Here is a 19597-nt window from a genome sequence, read left to right as displayed (position 1 = left end):
GCCAACATGCTTGAGTGAAGAATGTCGAGCGAAATAAAGAAGACCAAGTATTATGTTATGCATCGTTCTTAACAGGGCCATCAGTGATATGATTTATTTTATTTCTACATAACAAGAGCATGGTTGCCACAGTTTATTTTAATTTCACAATATAATATATTTTTGTTTCATATCCATACTTATTGTTCTTTATAACATTTAAAAATTAACTATTCATAATATATTATCATACTGGTAATAATATATTCATTATAGATATAAGTAATAAGTAATCAAGTGCTAATACACGTGTCGCTAGACGCGTCTAAGTATATTTTATGGTTGTACGTGATAGTTTCGCATCTGATGTTGAAGAAAACTGATATCAAACCAAAACAATGAAAGCGTTTGTTTCTCTGCTGTGTGAAACGAAAAACTCTACACATATCTGTGAGTATAGTATAATTTTATAGTTTATTACACACATTTTACATCATTTTTTGTTTCTATTAGGTTATTTTCAACATGTTCATTATCAGCAAGTTCATTATTCGTATAATATGCTATCTCCATCATCGCCTAAATACGTATTGCCATCCTCCAAGTATTATACGTTTATTCTGGTTTGTTATTTAAAGCTGGTGCAAACTAAGTTACCATTTACAATCACATCGTTCCAATCTCAATGCATTCCAGTAATGTTTTTTTGTTTGTTTTGTTTTAGTTTCAACACAACGCTGGCAAAGAACTGAACCGATTTCGTTAGAAATAGATGCATTCGACGTTTGTTTACCTAAACGCTTTGTGATTTTCTTTTATAGTGTCCTATCGTGCTCAATAATAAATGTATTTCAATACGTTCTCATTCATATATAGAATATGATAATCAACTAATTTCTCATAGTTATAGATCGAATAGTTTATAATTTTTTTTTTGTTCTCATATCAATGTAATGTAAGATAATTAATAGTAGAAGAAGAATGTTATTCGCATTGTCAATTGAATCCACTTTTAAATCGAATAGCAGATGGTGTTAACATTTGTTTCAAGTTGTTTGAAGACAATGCTGCTGTTTTTTTGTCTGGAAAGTGGGGCCGTCAATATAACTACATCTTATACACAACATTTGAACAATATTTATAGTTTATATACACTTATAAAGTATGTTAGTAATATAATATGCTCGAATCAGTGATGTTTGTTCTGTGGTTAAGTCTGTGTACATCGAACGGAAGTTTCTGTAATTTCTTGTCTTACAGTCTTAATCAAAGCCTGGTTAAAGGTTAAACATTCATTATGAGTTATAAGGTTGGTTTTCGTGCTTGGTTCGTCCGATCCTAAACGATTGATTAGTTCATCAAGTAATAACAATGATACTGGCATTGGAAAAGTCCCAGTAGTGCTATTCTGCTTCACATTTTTTTAAATACATGCGTCGTAATAATTTGTGCTCATCGTATTTATGATGTTCTTGTTACCGTAACAAAGTGTATTTCATTAATAATAAGAATTAAATGACTCCTATTCGATTTTTATCTACAAAACGGACCGATTTAAAATCTTAATCAATATTTAATCTCAACGTAAAGTTAAATTCTCTCTCATCATAATAATACCATTACGCCTCGTCTAATAAACTCCCTATGAGCTACATAACTATTGTCATTAATGATCTAATCTTCTAATACTTTTCCCAATCCATGATTTTTTTTCTTCATTTTTTTTTTTGTTTGAGATATGATTTTGAATAACTTTAATTCGTATCGTATAAAAATGAACTTTTTACGATCGGTTGATTTTTTCTTACTTTCTTTGCTGCTATTTTTCTGCAATTCGTCGGGTCTACCGGTTTTTCAAACAACGAAACAAACCCCTGTGTGTGGTTGGTTGCAGCACGTTCGTTGAAGGGTTCGGATTATGCAGCTCTTCCAGCTTTCATCATTTGCAGGTTGCAGCGGAAGGAAAAGATTATATATGTATAATATGTACATAAAACACGTTCTAAATGCTTCTTATCGAACTGAAATTGTGTGACTTGTTCATTTTTACTTCGAATTTGTTCAATCAGAGTCATCGCAGGACTTCGTTTGAGTGTTGCACATTTTTAGGTTGTGTATGTGTGGTTTTGCGATTGAAAAGTCTGTGACTAATTTATATTTGAAGCGAAGCCGATACTTATTTTAGTTTTCTTTGTTTTCCTACCTACGTATTCGGAAGTTATGAACGCAATTCCCAAACGAAAGAATCCTCAGTTATAAAATATTCTAGTGGTACATCTAAGATGGTTCAATTAATACATTAAATAACCATATTTCTTGTTAGTAGCGTTTGTTTTCTAGTTCATTTCCGTAGTCGTAACGTTTTTGTTATAATCATGCATATGTTCTATCCAGCGCAAATCTGAAAAAGAATACATTTAGTTTTATTATTTTGTGTAAAAAGAATGGTCCTCCCAGAGTGGGCCCTGTTGTGTTATCTGCAAGCAGACCCTATCAGTGACTGTGCTCTGATTCATGCACCGAACCTACTAAGCACAGGATTGTTGTCCTACCCTACTTAGCGCAGTCCTTTGCAACAGGATAAATACCCGGCGGTACTTTCTACCTTGCATCCAGGGACCTTCCACAGGGTAATTTGAGTCACGAGGACTCTGTTTGTGACCCCGAAAGATAGGCATAAGAGAACCATGTAGGCAACCCACCATACATCATTATATATACTACACGTAGAATGTGTTAAGCGCGCATAGACGTTATGATTTTAACTAATTATTTGTAAAGTATTATTTTATCAAAGTTACGTTATGATTTAAAAATGTATTATATCAGTTATTTAGGGATGTTCTGTAGAATGAAATAAGTGAATTTGTTAATTACCTTTAAATTTTGTTTAGCAAGCAGTTAGGTATTGTGGCTTCCAGCAATTTAATCTTTGTCCTTCTTATCACCATCCTCAGGGTCCTTGAGCGTGTGCCATTGGGCGATGGGACGACGAGGCGATGCCAGCATATCGCTCCAGTGACGCAGCTCGGTTCCACTGGCGTTGTAGCCAAGAATACATTTACCAATCGGCTCCGATGTTCCAATCCTATCGTAGTCCACGACGGTCACACCCAGGTTTACTTTCTGTAATCAATTTCATTTGTTTTTACTTCTCATAACTTAAAGTTTTGTTTTTATTTGCAAAACGCGCAATTTTTTTGAAATTCAAATCAAATTCACGAGTTTTAACGACTTTGCACGAGTGTTTCGATGTCATTCGACATTTCCCGCGCTTTCTACTGATTGATTGACTTGCCTGAATTTGCTCAAACGGAACTTCAAAAGTGAACGATTCATTGTAGTACGGGTTCAGAGTACACTTCTTGATACTTGTCTTCTTCTTCTTGAGACGTTTTCCATTCTGCAGTAGAGCAATCTTGACGTAAGGATCTAAAAGAATGAAAGTATTAGCTTATTCACGTGTGTGTGTGTGCCAAGTGCGCGTGGGGGTAACTGACCAGATAAACCACCAACGTCCATCTTCTTCAAGTTCTTTGCCTCGAGGATAACAACGGTCAACTTGCCAGCGGTCGGTACGTAACGCAATGAGAAGCAAATATCTCCCAACTTGTTTTCCTGTAATAGCAATTTATTAAAGCCGAATGCTCGTGAGAAACGTCAGTTTCGGAGATAGTATAATATAATAATCAAGTATACCAAACTGAAATTTCTCGTATATAAGCTTAATCACAATAATCTTTTTGTTTGCCACATGCGTTAATTGATTCAATATACGCTGCCTTCTGGGTGGCAGTCGTAGAGTTTTTGTTTTGCTCGACGAATTCAAATCCTTGAGTGTAAGTTTTTTGAAATTTGTACGTGTTGAACAAATGAAACTTGTTTCAAAACTCAAGAAACAAAAATGCTTACTTAACAAGTAAGTACGGAGGAAACAATCACAGAAAACAAAATGTTTGTTAGAGTTCGGGAACCCTATGATGTTGCATGCGCAATCAAAGAATAGTGTGGTCAAGCTAAATAGAAGTGTCTGCTTTCCGGGTTGTCTTGTAGTAAAAGTTGTCGCAAAAACAACGAGGTGTTCGGGGGGACACAGAGAGGCGCGGGCGGGCGGAAGACGCCCGCGTAATAAAACAGCGGAACATATAGAGGGGTATCATATAAACAACACCTAAAGGGTTAAATACAGAGAACACAATTGGGTATCATAAAAAGGGGGTTGTTTGGATTATATAGTATAAAGAGACACAAACACTTATTAGCAGTTTCAGTGGTAATTTTTTGCCTAAAAAGCACATATGTTACCTTGTGATTAATTCGCCAATGTGTGTTTTCTTGTCATACTCACAACGTTCGAACCGCAATTGGCTTCGTTAATCAAGGTATCAAGGAATTGTTGCATTGCAAAAATTGGTTGCTAATTGAACCGGCGATTCGGCACTCGTTCAGATTTTTGGCTTTTGTATTTTTGTATTATTTTTTTTTGCACTAATTTAAGAGTCGACTCTCTAAAACACCCAGCTCAAACCAGCTTTATAAAACTAAACTAAACACAGTACGGAAACGAACAGAAACGATAAACAAAAAGTCGAGACGAACGTAAATCATAGGTGAAACAGAAGAGACTCAGCTAAGAATGGTTCTAGTTGAAAACAAAGTAATCAAACGTCCTAGAGCAAATGATCATTGTACACAGTTGGTAATTAGGTCTGAAAAATTTTTCGAATTTAATATTTGATGTGTATACCTGCCTCCGGCATCCGGATAAATTTTTCCAAAGTTACAAAAATTTCCAAAAGATCTAAGTCTCGATTAAGCATCGTTCAGAGATGTGCGGTCGGTAAAATCGTATATATCGTTAGCAGTTGTAATATATAGTCATATAAGTTACTAAGTTACTAATAATGGTGCTGTCTCAAAGTTGCATGCTCATCAAAACTATTAGTAAATTGTTTCATAAATATACAAAGATTATGAAAAAAATTATCAGATGCCAATATGCAGTGTGCGGTGATTTTTAGAATAAAATATCGAAAAATGTTACGCATCTAAATATCAAATCTCATTACTTATCATATATATCGTAAAAAACATTGAAAAACGTTTGGCAGCCAGGTTGCACAAAATTGGTATTAGATTTAAATGCTAACAAAAGGACGGCATGCAGAGAAAGATGCAGATTAAGATATTTTTATTCGTTTGAATCATCAAATACAAAAATTCAAAATTTACGCAAATTTTTACTGAGGTTTTTATCATTTTGTTGATTCAAACGAAAGGTAAACACATTTGATTAAGAAATTTTGGGAAACAAGAGGAAATCATAGGGCATACCAGAAAGTAACGTAGGTATTTGAAGATAAAAAAGAAGGAAAACTAAATCAAGATCGAAACTACTGAAAATATTCGAAATGCCTTCAAAACCTCGTGATGCACGTGTGCGTTTTGAGGGCATTGGTAAAGATTGTGGGCAATATAATCGATAATAATAAATAACAGTGTACTTCTATCAAATATTATATATAAAAGTGTGTAAAATTGCAATAATATAGCCAATACATAAGTAATGAATCAAAAATATTATTTGGCAAAAAATCAAAGTTGTATAGATAATAATTATAATCAATTAATTAGTCACTTGTTAAATATGCGTGATTTACCTGTTATTGTATGTGTGTTTATTGTAATTCATTGTTCAACTGGAATATCTGTTATTTGTGATTGATCAATGTTGTCGTCTGATTGATTTTCATGTGATGAAGGAGAAATGCCAATATTACTCGAATTATAATTATTGCAACTTATCAATTAATTAATCAGGTTTTTATTGGCGTTTCTACTTTATATAAACATGTGTCATAAATTAAACTCGTAAACTTTTCAAAAAATCATCCGGCTTGTTGATTCTCCGCGCGTTTGCGGGTTGAAAGAGCAATACAAGCCGGATGTGTTTGGAAAAGTTTAGCGGAAACTTTGAAATATAACAAGAAGACTATTAAAAAGTTGTACGAAAATGTACACATTGAAAACACTCATAAAACAGCGATAAATTCGAAAAATAGTACTATACGTTTTGATGAAATAGTAATAGAGTGATTTTTAATAGTCTTGATGATGTGATTCGGAAACAAAATATGTGCGTTCATCGGGAATCGAGTAACACAAAACCGAAAAGTTTGCGTTGATGACTTGTGGTCGTTTCTTTTTTTTTTCGCTCAAAATCAGTTAATACTTACGTGAAGTTATTTGATTGTTTGGAAGCGTCATGCATGCGCGGCCGGCACAACCATAGCACAGCCAAACCAAAGCAGAGCATAGAATTTTAGGAAAAAGAGAAAAAACAATTTACGTCAATACTGTTTTGCTTATAACAACAAGTCGAACAATGTTGTAGATAGTGAGTTGGAGTGTGGACAATTATTAGTCACGATCAAATTTGCTTCCGTCGGCTGATCCCATCCTGGAAATAAGCGCAAATTTCCGGCGCCGCTTGCTGGTAATTCATAAAAGTGAAATTTGTCGATTGTAAGCTACGATTATTAGTCATTCATATATAATAAAATATATAGCAAAATTCTGCAAAGATTGTTTTATCTACGCATAATAATAGAACGTCATCAAAGTCAAGTGAATCGAAGAATTGATTGGAAAAATCAAACGCAAAAAATTTGCTCTACGATTGTATGAAAATATCGTCGTAAAAACGAACTGAAAAATATATATATATATATATGTTAAAAGTAAGATCAAAACGAAAGGAAAACGTTTGCTGTGTGCCTGAAAATCTTTACAGTGCAAGCGTCGAATACTTAATTGGATGGTCAGAACTGGGTGTGAACCGAAAAATGTTCGCCACTCGAAAATCGCAAAAGACTGGGGAGTAAAAACGAAACCAACACCAAGGGCGTCGTTTCCGATTGAAGCAATGACCGGACTATTCGTAAATCTCGTCAATATCATATATATAGTAATAGGAAAAACTTGGAAAAACTTTGATATCACCTGCCCTCCTTCGCCTTCAACGCTCTGTAGCTCACGCCATTCCTCGATCGTCTGCGCCAGGTCCACGGTGCACAGCGGCAGTTTCACTTCGCCGATCTGGTCGTGCTTCGAAAACCGATCGAAATCGAAGATGGCGAATACCAGGGTCTTGTTCATAGCATCAGCGTAGGGAATTCCCTGTTAAAAATGGTCAAAAATTACAAAATATTCCGTTTAGTAGGAGTTTAGTTAACTTACTTTGAAAACAAATGTTTCGTTGAAGACAGGACTGAGCGTCTTCCGATGGACCTTGGTCTCAAACTTCTTCTTCTTGTCAGGTAGAAGGTACACCTTCACATAGGGATCAGAGGTACCTCCCATGTCAAGGGCCGGCAAGTCTTCTGCTTGCAAAACTGTCACCGATAGACAGTTTTGGTTAAAATCATATTCCAACTGTAACAAAACACATAACCTCAATATTTGTTCAATGGTTATTTGCTGAGGACCTACTTTATATTGAAGTTTTCCGAGTTTCACCACTTCGGGCTTTTCCTCCTCGGGCTCCTCGGCGTTCTCGGTCAGCTCGTCCATATCAGGTTGGACCTGCAATCAGTGCAATCAATTTCGGGGGATTTAATTTGCATCCTATATAACGAAAGCGTTCAGACAACATCTAGACACAGAGAGAGAGATAGAATGTGATTTGATTTGTTGGTGAAGAGTCTGTTCAGAAGGGTCTGTTCGTTTTCACATATATAATAGGTAGATATTTATATAACATTTGTTGTTTTTTGGGTTGGTCACACAAAGACAAGACAACGAGGGTCTAACCAGCTATCTTGCCTTTTCTTTGTATGATGATCCAAGTAACTGTACCGACTTAAGGTCGACACCCTTCATGCCCTTCTTGCCATCCTTGCCGGCGCGCCGCTTCCGGAAGCATCTTCGTATGCAGAAGAAGCAGATCCCGAGCACCACCAGTAGGACACCGATGATAATACTGACGAGCGCCCATGTTGGGATACCCATCTCTTCGGCCAGCTCCGTGGTGATCTCCTTCGCCTTTTCCATCGCGTTCGATTTTGGTGTTTCGGTTGTGGTCTCATTTTTGGCTATTGGACCAATAGTTTCCATATTAAATATAGGGTTTCATGGGAGGAGAGTAGAATATGTTTACCTAAATCGGGCGATTTTGTGGTGCTATGTAGTCGATGTAGCAATCGCTGCTCAGTTCTATTAAAGTTGTGCAGCTTCTCTTCGGCCTTCTCGATGGGTACAGCTGGCGTCTCGAGGATCTCCGGCATTGGAGACACGTCCTCGACGGCCTCCCTCTTGACTATTCGTGGCGCCATCGTGCTGCATCAAATAAAAACCCCAAGATTGATTGAATAAATCAAAATTAACGCAATTTTATAGGTCACAATGCCATCAGGTTGATAAAACCTCTCAAGTTTTATGTCTAAGGGGATTTTCTAAGTACGTGCCATGAATCTTCCACGATATAAACTTGCGCCACGGATTGGCACCTTATTTACGACCGGGACGTTTCTGTATTAATAAATATCTCCAACTACAACCATAAATTTTAGCGGGTGAAGTTAAGATTTCATAGGGTGCGAGATATTCCTGCGTTGTGTGAGGGTATGGAACTAATATTATCCACCGAAGCTTTTCATCGATCGCGCGTGCATTCTAAAACCAAAGGGTGAACAACTCGAAGGAAACTCTGCCCGCAAACCGACTGCTTGATATTTGCATAGATGCCAACTGTAGCCACGCCAATCCGAGAACGCACATCCGAGCAACACGAATAAAAAACTTAAATATATGTCGGCCATGCCAACCTAATCAATATCACTTGATGTTAACCCGTAATTAAACAAACCAGACATTCTATACGCACACCGAAAATGTAACAATATTGCTATTGATAAGAGATAAGCGGGGTGTTAATTTGTCACAAGTAGGTAAATAGACACAACTCACAAACTCGGTGGGTCCCACTTCCTGAGTGTGGTATGTGTAGTTTTTCCGTTCTGGGTTCGACGGTGTGACACTGGCACGTAACTTTGCACACCCTCAAGAACAACTAGACATTTTGATGCACGGAGGAGAAAAGTCTTCTCGGCTCGCACGGGGGATGCGTTCTCGTGTTTCGTTTACGGTGCACACGCGATATGAGCGGCGGCGGGTGCTTCGTAAGATGGCTGTCGGCAGCTCCCACAGCGCGATAAATCGATAGCTTTCCCGCTGGTGCGCCCGCTTATACGCAGGACGGCGAGCGATTTCCCGCACGGCGCAGAAGCGTGCCGACTGCGACTGCCTGGAAAGCCCACAAGCTTTTTCGTTTTATTGAGTGTTTTTGTTACGTATCGTATCACTACTACGCGTGCTTACGTCACTGATTTGAATGTTTCATTCGCAGATTAGGTGCGCATATCAGTCGCGAACTTTTACATTGACCAGACGCGGCCCGACAGCCAGACCTCGTAAATATTAAACTTTATATCAAAATATATGGCATCCATTTGCAATTTTAACTTTATACCACATAAAAAATATCATTACTGTTGTAATAACGACATTTTTACGTATCAATTACAACTTTTAGTAGTTAATTTTATATATTTGATAAAAAAATATTCAAAATTTTAGAAAAAAAATATAACAATTAATTACAGATTGCTATTTTACTATAGAAAGCTTTAATAAAAGCTTTCTGCAGGATATTCGCAAGATATATCGCGAATATAAGGAAAACAATAGCTATATTAGTTTAGCTTTGTTCCGACAGATGGCACTGCATGTTCCAATTCTTTATATTTCAACGATAAAAATCAAAACAAGTCCGGAATTATCATGTTTACAACTTGTTTTTACCTCTGCCGATTGTTTTTGTTGTGATGGCATAAATTGAAATGTTCTATCACGTTACATTTGCTGATTACACGATTTCTATGCGAAATGAGAGTTTGGTTTGCTGCGGTTAGACTGTAATGCCGCGCACGCATTGCTTGTCATACATTTAGCGTGCGCAATCTAGCGAATTATTGTTTATTACCGATACATATATTTTATTAGAAATATCGATCAACGCGCATCCGGCTCGGTTAGCAGCCACGCGCATATATCTCCGGGGTGGAAACGGCGATGGCGTGAATAACGACCGGCGTGAATTGATGTTTTACACTGCGATGCTTTTCTATTATTTGACTTTTTTCACTTGTTCAAATGTTCATGCGCTGGAGGTTTTTCAATTGATTGTGTCGTAATGGCATTTCCCAGTTGGAAACAAATTATCTATATAGGCATCTACCCATTGTTCAAGGGTGAAAGACAGATTTTTCACGTGTTGTATAAATTTGTCAGCGCGTGAGTGTTGGGTATTTATTGAAGACATTTGCTGAATATCATATTCTGTGTTTTAATGGTTTGCGGGCGGGAAGCACAGTGGAGATAAATCGCACATTATACCGAATAGTGTAAACGTGTGGGCATAATTTCGAGCATGGAAATAATATATTTTGTATTTATTCCGAGCTGAAGAGCATCTGCTTGCCGGCAGAGAGTGTCAACAGCAGCGATCATTCATTCTGCGGCGTTGCTGCAAGACGCTTTTTCAGCGATTCCTCTTTTTCTCGCAATCCGCATGCTTTCCGTGACGCCCGCAGAGTGATTGTTTTGTTTCTTGTGTATTTTTCCACCCACGACCAGAGATATTATTTCCTAGCGGGGAAAATATAGTCGGGTCTCAGTTTTTGCCAAGGATCCGGGCATGTATCAATATCTGTCAGAACGCACGGGGAAACCGCATTTATATGCAGTCTACGACACGGCGGCGGCGTCGCGAAATCGTGCCGTAGATAGAGGTGCTGCTCCAGCGCGATTTCGACCACCAACTGCAGCGACAGCATGTGGTAAACAAAAAAAAAAACACAAACCGCAGAAAGCACGAAACAAACAAAATATATATAGCAGGGGAGTGTGTGTTTTTTATTTTATTGCCGTTGCGTGTTTCAAATAGTTGTGGGGCGCTAACCGATTCGGCGATTTCTATATTTTCAAGATTGAATTTAAAATTTTATAAGCCGATTAAGACCCGGCGGCTGTCACAGCAAGCCGTTCCATTTTACAAATAGGTATTTTAATATTTTTTCGCTCCGAGCCGAAAACGTGAAGGTAAACGCTTCACGAGATCTTATCTGCACGTACTTACAAAGTTGGCGTAAATTCCAACGGCGTCTTCGCCGGTGCGCGCAAATATGCAATTTTAGGTATTAATTAATTAAGCCAATTTCATATTCCCGAAGAGAGGAAAGTTATTAAATATTCTTACTATACTTGAGATTTAGTTAACAAAGTCCACGACGAAAAAGTTCCGCGCCGGCGAGAACGCCGAGCTTAAGGCGTTTTGCAAAAGGGGAGAAAGAAGGTGGTATCCGTGCGCAAGGTACAAACAAGTAAGTTTGTTAAATATTCTTCGCGCGAACATCGAGAGAGTGCATAACAAGTTGAGCGATGGCGTACGCACGGCGTAAAGTCGTCGTCCGCTGTGACGATAAATAATTTGCGCGCGATTCGCTTATTTAAACCGAAATGAGTTCTTTATAACTTATTCGTTGTTTTCGTTTCGCACCTTTCGCGGAGTACACATTCATACATATGCAATCTCGACAAGCGTCGACAATCGATGGAACTGGAAAACTTCCGACGAGATCCGGGCGTGCGTTTGAAAAGTGCGAAAAGTTTTTTCATTAAACTCGCCGTCCCCCTGCCGGCAGTCAGACATCATGCAGCAACATATGATTCAGTCAGAGGAGTCAAGAAAACTGCCAGGGAGAAAAATATTTCAAAGTGGCACTTTTGGGGATCATGTGCGTTTGAAATGTGCTCGCGAAAAATGAAAGCAGCAAAAAAAAATCTCGAATTCTTTCAAAACAATGTCGCACTTAAAATAAAAGTTAAGTTGCTGGCCTAATGGGACCGTCATACGAAACAGTGGCACGGTTAATCCATTAATCAACTTAGACTGGACAATGTGTCAGTGCCGCGCGCAGGCCGCTTTTTTTTTCATCGTACATCACACGCACGTCAAATTCACTAGTTTCACATTATTAATTATGAAGTATTAATTTTCACTTCGTGCAATAACATTGCTTATTCGAATGAATATACATTTAATTTCGGCGCTCGTTTATCATAATTCGTAATGCTCCGACGTTTAAAAACGTCTCTGGCAGGCGGAAATAATTTCACATTAAGATTTAATACAATATTTTTGCATTTTACACATTTCTGCACGAATATATAATATTATATTAAATTCTTGGATATTTTAATGGTGTTGCATTTCCTCGGCGCTTTGTTTGCCGGAAAGAAGCACATTTCAACACTCCACGTAATGGCGCAAAGGACGTAGAGAAGCGTGAGCATGTGCTGAACGAGCTCATCGCTGCCTGTCATGAATTTGATTAATCCTGAAATGTATATTCTTATATTATCCGCACACCTGCGCGAACGCGAAACACATGCGAACCTGTTAGAGGGCCGTAAATTAGTGTAACGAACCCACAAACGACCATATACAAAGAAAACGCGCTGGTGAAACGTTCGCCGTACGTCTCGGCGACTACAAGCGGCAGCGGTGTCTGGATGAAACTGCGCAAAAATCCCAAAACTCCTACGTTCACACACAGCCACGTGTAGGAATCGCCAAGTGTGAGAGCTGCCCGCCAGGTGAAGCCATTGAACATCGCCCGGAGAAGAAAAGAAAAATTAATTAGTTTCCCATTGTCTGCGTTGAGTTTTGAGCGTCTATTTAATTACATACCGATCCGAAACAGCGCTGACAGCACAGTGCCACCTAAGAACAAATATCTGTTCTTGATTTGCACCAGGTAGTTGAGAATGGGCAGGAAGAGGTTGCATATCAAGTCGAAGGAGAAGTAAATTGTCATGATGAGGGTTGCCTCATCGTTGTTACGGCCTTTGTTTGCGGCTAGCAGCGGCAACATCGATATGAACATGAAATCCGACGTGTACGAGAATGATAAGCCGAATGCCATGTTCAAATAGCGCCAATCTGTGAATAGATCCAGCGAATCGCATAGTTGCCTCCTGTGTAAATAGCATAAATAGATATTTTTCCTTGAATCCAAGTGCAATTTCGAACTTACGTTGCATTTCCGTTCGGCGAACTCGTTGATCTTTGACGATTTCGCCTGAAAGCAAAATTCTTCGGAAATGTCACGTTACCGTCGGTGATTATCGAATCTGGCGAAGTTTCTTCATGTGGTAATTTCCGTTCGGCTTGTTTCTCTAAAAGGACTTCAATCTCACTCGTGGTCTTATTAATTTCTGTTGGTGCACTGTCTGAAATAATTTGTTTTAATTTGTTTGGATTTTTTTGAAAAAGGAAAATTACCATCGTTTGAAGGTTGTATGCGTCTTATCGAGTGCCATTCGATCGGATGGAAACACAGCGCCGCCAGGAAACAGTTTAGACTCAATGCGGCGAAGATACATGGTACACCTCGCCAGTCGTAAACTTCTAATAGCTGTTCGGTAATTGTTGGCCACGCCAACGTCACCGCCACGATGCCAGCTTGACACAACGCCATTACGAAGTTTTTCTTGCGCATAAAGTACGCGTTGAAGCTTGTAAAAGCGGCAGGCATCAGTAAACCGAATCCGAGTCCTTAATAAACATTATCGACGATAATAAACTTTAAATATGCTCGTGAATCGTAAAATAAGATAAGATTGATTGATACCTTGGATGACTCCGTAGAAGAATACAAATTGTGCGAGTGTCTTTGTAAAAACGATGCCAAACGAGCCAATAAAGTAGAAAAGCGTTCCCAACGCAGCGACTTTACGAGTGGAATATTTTTGCAATAAAATATTCGCTGCTAATCCTACGCGGGGAGAAAAATTTAGTTATTTTTTACTGAGCCAACAAAATAGAAAAAAAAACTATGACATCACGTTGGGTGTGCAAAGGATTAAGCAGCGTTAAGCACGTTAGCAATTAGCAATCACATGTCGCGTTTGCGAGCCGTATAAACGAATTAGATTTTAATTGCTCATAATTTATTTGGCCAACACTGGAAATTCGCCAGTCGCTTGGTAACCGACAACAGACAACACATATTTCATTCACTCACTGCGCTCTTACCTGTGAAAGATAGCATTGTGTTATAAATGCCGTTCGATAGTGTCGTCGCGAATGTTGCATTTCCCATTGTCGGCAGAAAGTCCGCAAAAAGTAGACCGAAGGCGTACAACGGCACCATGGTGACACTCTATTTCGCGATGACAAACGCCGAGGCGGAAAAAGACCAAGCAAAAATGTAACCTTTTCATTTCCAGGCGCGCGCTCACATAGTTTACATAATATTTTCTTATTTTGCAAAAGACGCGCGCGTCTTGTATGCAGCAGGTACTTACATAGACCAGGCTAAGTCCTAGTGCTACCATGTAACCCCATCCGCCTTCAACGGGCTCCCATTCAATCATCTCGACAGCAACTTATGCAAATTTGATTTCGTTAATAATGCCCCGTGGAGGTGTTTTGCTTTTATTGGGTGTTGTGTTGGGAGTAAAGAGACACTATAAGACATCATCAACGTTGATTTTATCGATGTTATCGACGGAATTGAAGATTGAAGATGAATATTTTAGAGGCTGCTGGGACTCGACAGTAATTGCTTGTAACTTGTGCGTTGTCAGGTAACAACTGACGACTGATGGGATTACGGAGCTGTTTTATAGTGTCTCGTGATAATGATAATGACTTAAGTCTATAGTAAATATTGCGTTAGAAATTCTGATTTTTTTTTGTGGAAAATTGTGGAAAATTTTATTTGATTGTATTGAAAAAATAATATTTCCGTGAGCTACTCGATGCAAATGTGGATATTTCATCAATGTTTATGGTTCTGGTTCTTTTTTAATAAACGCAACAGCTGAATGTTGCGCATTCCGGCGCGCTGGCTGCTCGCTGGAAATTTGAATAAAGACTCGCTACATCCAAACGGCCTAATTTCCATTTCAAAGTGCCAAATATTACGTAATCAGTGCGCTTATAGTGTACGCACGTTGTGTGAGTGAGCGATGCGCCGAGTTGCCACCGCCACCAGCACCACTGCCGCCGCCGCCGCGCCGCCGCTTCCATTTGGACGTTTCGAGTTGGTATGTGCGCGATTTACCAACAAAAGAGGAGCGGCATTACGAATAGCATATTGCTCACGCCACGGCGTGAAAAACTTTATGCCCCTTTATACCCTTTCGGCTGTTTGGGCAATAATCCCATGGTTTTTAATTCAATACGAAACATAAAATTTACTCGCTCATGAATCGTTGCATTTGATGGCAGTGCGTTTGTTTGAAGATTTAATTCCCGCTCGTTTGCATCTCGTGTTTGCGCATTAGCTTTCTGAATTACAGTGTCGCGCGTTAGAAATGTTAATTTCGTCACGGAAACGCCTTCGGACTGATTACAACGTGACGATTTTTGGGCGCATGTTGAAATTCTCGAAATTATCATTCTTTTGATGCGCGCAGCGCACATTTCGGGGATTTTTTGTGTTAATAAATAAAGCAGCTGCATGCGCAAGCTTTATAAAACGTGTCAAACATTAGTGAACGTGCGCGGATTCGCCCCGTCTGTTGGTTTTATGTGCTGTTGCAATTTAGCGCCCGGCAGTCTGCGAACTGTTAAAGAAATAGCGCAGCGAAGGAAAATGGAAATGACAATGCTTTCTATTTCCAGCGTGCGCGCACACAAATATAATGCGCGCGCAAGGAATAAGCAACTCGTGTGGAAAGATTTCATTAGAGTAGTAATATGTATTTAATATGCAACGCTTCGGCATGGCCCAAATTAATTTACGAGAAAAGTTTACAATTTACAAGGAAGCGCTTTGAGTGCGCGTGTACAACAAACACGAATTTCTTTCGAGTTTACGAGCGCGTGCCGGCGTATTAGATGAAAGGTGCAGCCATTTCCCGACCTCCGCCACATTTCCACTTTCCCACGCGCCCGCCATTCACAATCCGGGAACGGAGCGCGTCGGCGCTCAGCGTTTTTTTCTCCTCCGCAACGTTTTTTCCATTATTGTTAGTGTGTTATTTCTTATCTTACCTACTCAACATACCATGTGTTCATAATCCTGCATTATACACCTCATATAATATTTAATTTTTTTGTTAATTTTGCTTTAAACATTGTGTATGCACGAAATAAGTTCATATGATTTTTTCTGTTGCCGTGCTCGAGTTGTAAGACTCTCCGGAATGATTAATTAGAAGATTATTGATCGCCGAGCATTATTATATAATTTCTTCATAGTGTTGGCTTGCAAAAAGCGCAAATCTCGGGGCCAACAAAAAATGATTACATTTTCGAGTGTTTAATGAAATTTGCTACTAACTCACTTTCCTGCTAATAACAATCAGGCGCTTTCTTTCATTAAAATAAAATCAGAGTATATTTCATATTGACACGCACCTCATTCACGTGTATTTTTTTGTTTTTTTTTTTTTTTTCGCCTTTCTATTATTATAATTTCATTTTTTCTTGATGAATATTGAACGTGTAACTTACACGCCGCATAAAACCAGATTAGAAGAAAGAAAAAAGTTAGAAATGAACGTGCAAAGTGGCATTAACCAAATGAAAAGTCTCGCACGCACACGACATGCAAAAAAATCATCAGCGCCGAATTAATTAACGCAATAAAATTCATTTTGCACCTTGCGGAATAGCTTCATTTCATTCCACTGGCCGTAAAAACAATACACGTATCGCGTACTAATGAAAACGTCGAGCGTATTCAATAAAAATGCAAAAATATCGTGTGTAAGGTGGGTGAAGCTAGTAAACATTCGCGCAAAGTTTCAAACTTATTTATTTTTCGATCGCGCACACAGCAGATTTCGGCGAGCGATTTAGAAAATACTCGCTTCGCTTAAAAAAGCGAATTGAAACGAAATCCTTTATTGAAAGCAACTGCGGAAACTCTAAACCGACAGCGCCCGCCGCCGCCGGCACAGCAGCCAGAATGGCATGCTCAAGTTAGAGCTACACACAGCTCAGGAGCGATTTTTTGCGGGCGCGGCTGAAGGGTTTTAACCGCCGAGCGAAATCGTATATATACGGTTAGCAATGGCTGCGGTGGCGGCGTCGAATTTTATTCTGCGCAACAGTTGCGCTAACAAATCCGCAAATCCACAAATCCACAAACTATGATATTATAATAAATTCCATCGACCTGATACATAAATACATTACGCGCGGGAAAAGTTTTTGAAGCTCACGTTCGGATTTCATTACTAAAACTGCTGCATTTCTGTCAATTACATCGTAAAAATAAAATTTTTTACTTGACTGATTTTCGGCGAACTTCCTGCGCGAAAGCAATTACCAATTTTGCGTTCAATTGATCGAAAATAAGAGTAGACAGTCGAAACGATGATTTCACCCTGCGTGCACTCGTGCACTGGGAGTGATTTCTCATCAATCCGTTCCATTTCGTTGATATTCGTTTGCGCAACCTGTAAAAGACGCGATAAGAATATACGGAGTGTGTAAAAATTACAGCCCGTAAGTAGATAACAAAAAGCGCATTTTCGCACATAAAATTTCACTCGGGGGCGGCTTCTTACGGAGGCAAGTCGCGGTTTTATTACCTCATATACATAATATAGTCTTTTGGGTTCGCGGCGTGGCGATGAGCGTGCGTTCAGACCTTCGCTCTTCTTTATTACGCCATTTTGTACCGCTTTATTTGATCTCGGCATGCTTCTGACTTATTGATATATGCCGGTGTCAATATATCAAACAGGCCACTTTTCCGAAAACTGCGCGTGAAATATCGCGCTGGGTTTAAACTAAACGCCAGCGCAAACATTAATGGCGGCCGTTAGTGTCTGGATAAGATAATCGAGTATAAAATAAGATGTTCCCGGAGAAAAAAATTCTTCACTTACCTTGGAAAATGCAAATAAAGTTAAAATAACTTTCGTCACATTTCATTTCGACGTTATTTGCGCAACATGTTGACGTTTGCTCCTTAATTTTATCAACTTCCGTCTTGCCTGGTTCTAATTACAGCGCCGGCGGCTGCAATTTCGTCCTGGAATCGTTACGCGACGTGGCAGGGGAACATAATGAAATGGCGCATTAATTATATTTCACAGTTTTTTTTATATAAAGGATGCGAATTACGTATATGGGAACAATTATTTTACAAACGGGTAAAATGGTATTCTCGTTTCAAAATCAGTGATGACCATGTTTTGGTTGTCGGTTCAGGTTAGCCTGCCATTTGTTTCGGTTTGCAAGTAAATATACAATAGTGAATCGTTAATTAACTCTACTAATTAATATCACAAATATAGTCCCTATACAAGTTCTATCGCCATGAACATTTAACAATGGTAATTTTAACAATGAATTTATAGTTTTAGGTAATTATATCAATCAAGTTTGTTTAATTGTTTTACATTTGTGTTAAGGTTGTTAGACTTTTCTCTGTTTATGTTTATGTCAATGTATGTTATGTACAAAGTGATGCGTCCGCTTAATTGTTAAATAGTCCGCTGTTATTAATTGATTTCGGTGAGGACTTTAGCAAATAGCGCGTCAGATCACTGTCGAAGTTGTTGACCGTGCTGAGCGCGCCCGGATTGTTCGAGTTGGGCGATGTGGGTTTAAGCTGTTCGGACGTTGACGGCGACACCGGTAGGCTATTGTGCATCGGATCAAGGTATTTGTCCTGTCTCATATTGTCGCACGTCTCCTTCATCCGTGTGAGCTCCTTTTGCAGCGTGCGATACTCTTCGAGGAAGCGCTCCAGTTGAGCTGCATGGTAGTCGTAGGTATTGAGGTTGGTCGTCTGGGGCTGGGGATTGCTAGGTGATGGTGTAGGTTGTCTAGCAATAGCAATACGATGTTCAAGAGCAGCGATATCCAGCAGGGGAGTGCAATTACCAGCCTGGAGTGCTGACATCTCTCTTTCTCGAATTGGTGATGGTGGGACAGAGGTCCTCTGACGGGTGTCCCCAGTCAGATTCATGTAACTATTGGACCTGCCTTGATTGGCATGATTGACTCTGGTTTTATTCAGGTTGGGGTATTTATGCGGGTCGCTGAGGCGTCGTGAAGACGAGGAACTGCTCTCACCACCACTGCTGCCATACCTGCTATCCGCCAGTAATGGTGATTGACTATCCGTGCTTGTATATCTCGAGTTATGGGCCAGCGCCCTCTTTCTGGGTAGCGTACAGAATAATTCATTGATGTCGTTGACACTACCACCTTCACTATTGGCCTTAGTGGGCACAAAGTTGTTGTTGGATTTATTGGGCGAGTTCTCGATCAGGTCCGGGTACTTTTTCTCGTCGCTCTCCAGCAGGCTGGACAAATCCGTCGAGAATGTTGAGGTGTATATCGTGGGTTCTTTTGTTTTGCTACGTTGACTGATCGGAAGGGATGGAAGCGTGCGTCCGGTGGACGTCGACGGCATCTGATACGCATTATATGTACCAGACGTCAAAGTGGGATTTTTCATTAAATCGTCTCTAGAAAAAAGAGCAACACTGAAAATTTAACTTTACGCCATTTACAACAACG

At 39.3% G+C, this 19597-nt stretch overlaps 3 protein-coding genes across 4 annotated transcripts in view; all 3 read right to left on the bottom strand.

The window, feature by feature from the left end:
- Window positions 1–50: 50 nt before the first annotated feature.
- Window positions 51–9333, bottom strand: Syt1 (Synaptotagmin 1). The gene is made up of 10 exons (XM_065301950.1): window positions 8947–9333; window positions 8138–8316; window positions 7804–8072; window positions 7471–7563; window positions 7219–7413; window positions 6982–7158; window positions 3480–3597; window positions 3278–3411; window positions 2857–3105; window positions 51–2380 (listed from the first exon to the last, which is right to left on the bottom strand). The coding sequence occupies exons 2-9, from the start codon at window positions 8310–8312 to the stop codon at window positions 2905–2907; spliced, it is 1362 nt and encodes a 453-aa protein (XP_065158022.1). The 5' UTR covers window positions 8313–8316; window positions 8947–9333; the 3' UTR covers window positions 51–2380; window positions 2857–2904.
- A 2784-nt stretch (window positions 9334–12117) lies between these two features.
- Window positions 12118–14687, bottom strand: LOC135791965 (monocarboxylate transporter 1-like). The gene is made up of 8 exons (XM_065302579.1): window positions 14410–14687; window positions 14138–14264; window positions 13734–13877; window positions 13385–13657; window positions 13137–13332; window positions 12791–13077; window positions 12497–12685; window positions 12118–12437 (listed from the first exon to the last, which is right to left on the bottom strand). The coding sequence occupies exons 1-8, from the start codon at window positions 14476–14478 to the stop codon at window positions 12274–12276; spliced, it is 1449 nt and encodes a 482-aa protein (XP_065158651.1). The 5' UTR covers window positions 14479–14687; the 3' UTR covers window positions 12118–12273.
- Window positions 14688–18426: 3739 nt separating this feature from the next.
- The window catches only part of kek3 (kekkon 3), a 68227-nt gene continuing 67056 nt past the window's right edge, over window positions 18427–19597 (bottom strand). Inside the window, exon 6 of one of the 2 annotated variants that reach the window (XM_065302362.1) lies at window positions 18427–19563. In XM_065302362.1, coding sequence (XP_065158434.1) covers window positions 18546–19563 — 1018 coding nt within the window. In that variant the 3' untranslated portion in view covers window positions 18427–18545. The remainder of the gene's footprint in view (window positions 19564–19597) is intronic. The other variant, XM_065302363.1, reaches the window with a different exon arrangement.

The sequence above is a fragment of the Atheta coriaria genome, unplaced genomic scaffold, assembly GCF_025399875.1.
Source record: "Atheta coriaria isolate IRGN ID8LTWV9N9 unplaced genomic scaffold, Caltech_Dcor_3.1 hic_scaffold_5_pilon, whole genome shotgun sequence".
NCBI classification, from domain to species: Eukaryota; Metazoa; Arthropoda; class Insecta; order Coleoptera; family Staphylinidae; genus Dalotia; species Dalotia coriaria.
This window is presented reverse-complemented; position numbering and strand designations above follow the sequence as displayed.

What these genes read in the sequence shown, in the direction of transcription:
- Syt1 (XM_065301950.1), bottom strand. Translation starts at nt 8,312, where the DNA reads ATGGCGCCACGAATAGTCAAGAGGGAGGCCGTCGAGGACGTGTCTCCA. An exon ending in CACAAAATCGCCCGATTTAG is followed by an intron (nt 8,073 to 8,137) that starts GTAAACATATTC and finishes TTGGTCCAATAG; the next exon opens with CCAAAAATGAGACCACAACC. An exon ending in TTCCGTTTGAGCAAATTCAG is followed by an intron (nt 3,106 to 3,277) that starts GCAAGTCAATCA and finishes AATTGATTACAG; the next exon opens with AAAGTAAACCTGGGTGTGAC.
- LOC135791965 (XM_065302579.1), bottom strand. Translation starts at nt 14,478, where the DNA reads ATGATTGAATGGGAGCCCGTTGAAGGCGGATGGGGTTACATGGTAGCA. An exon ending in TCGCCGAACGGAAATGCAAC is followed by an intron (nt 13,078 to 13,136) that starts GTAAGTTCGAAA and finishes CTATTTACACAG; the next exon opens with GAGGCAACTATGCGATTCGC. An exon ending in AATTTACGGCCCTCTAACAG is followed by an intron (nt 12,438 to 12,496) that starts GTTCGCATGTGT and finishes TATACATTTCAG; the next exon opens with GATTAATCAAATTCATGACA.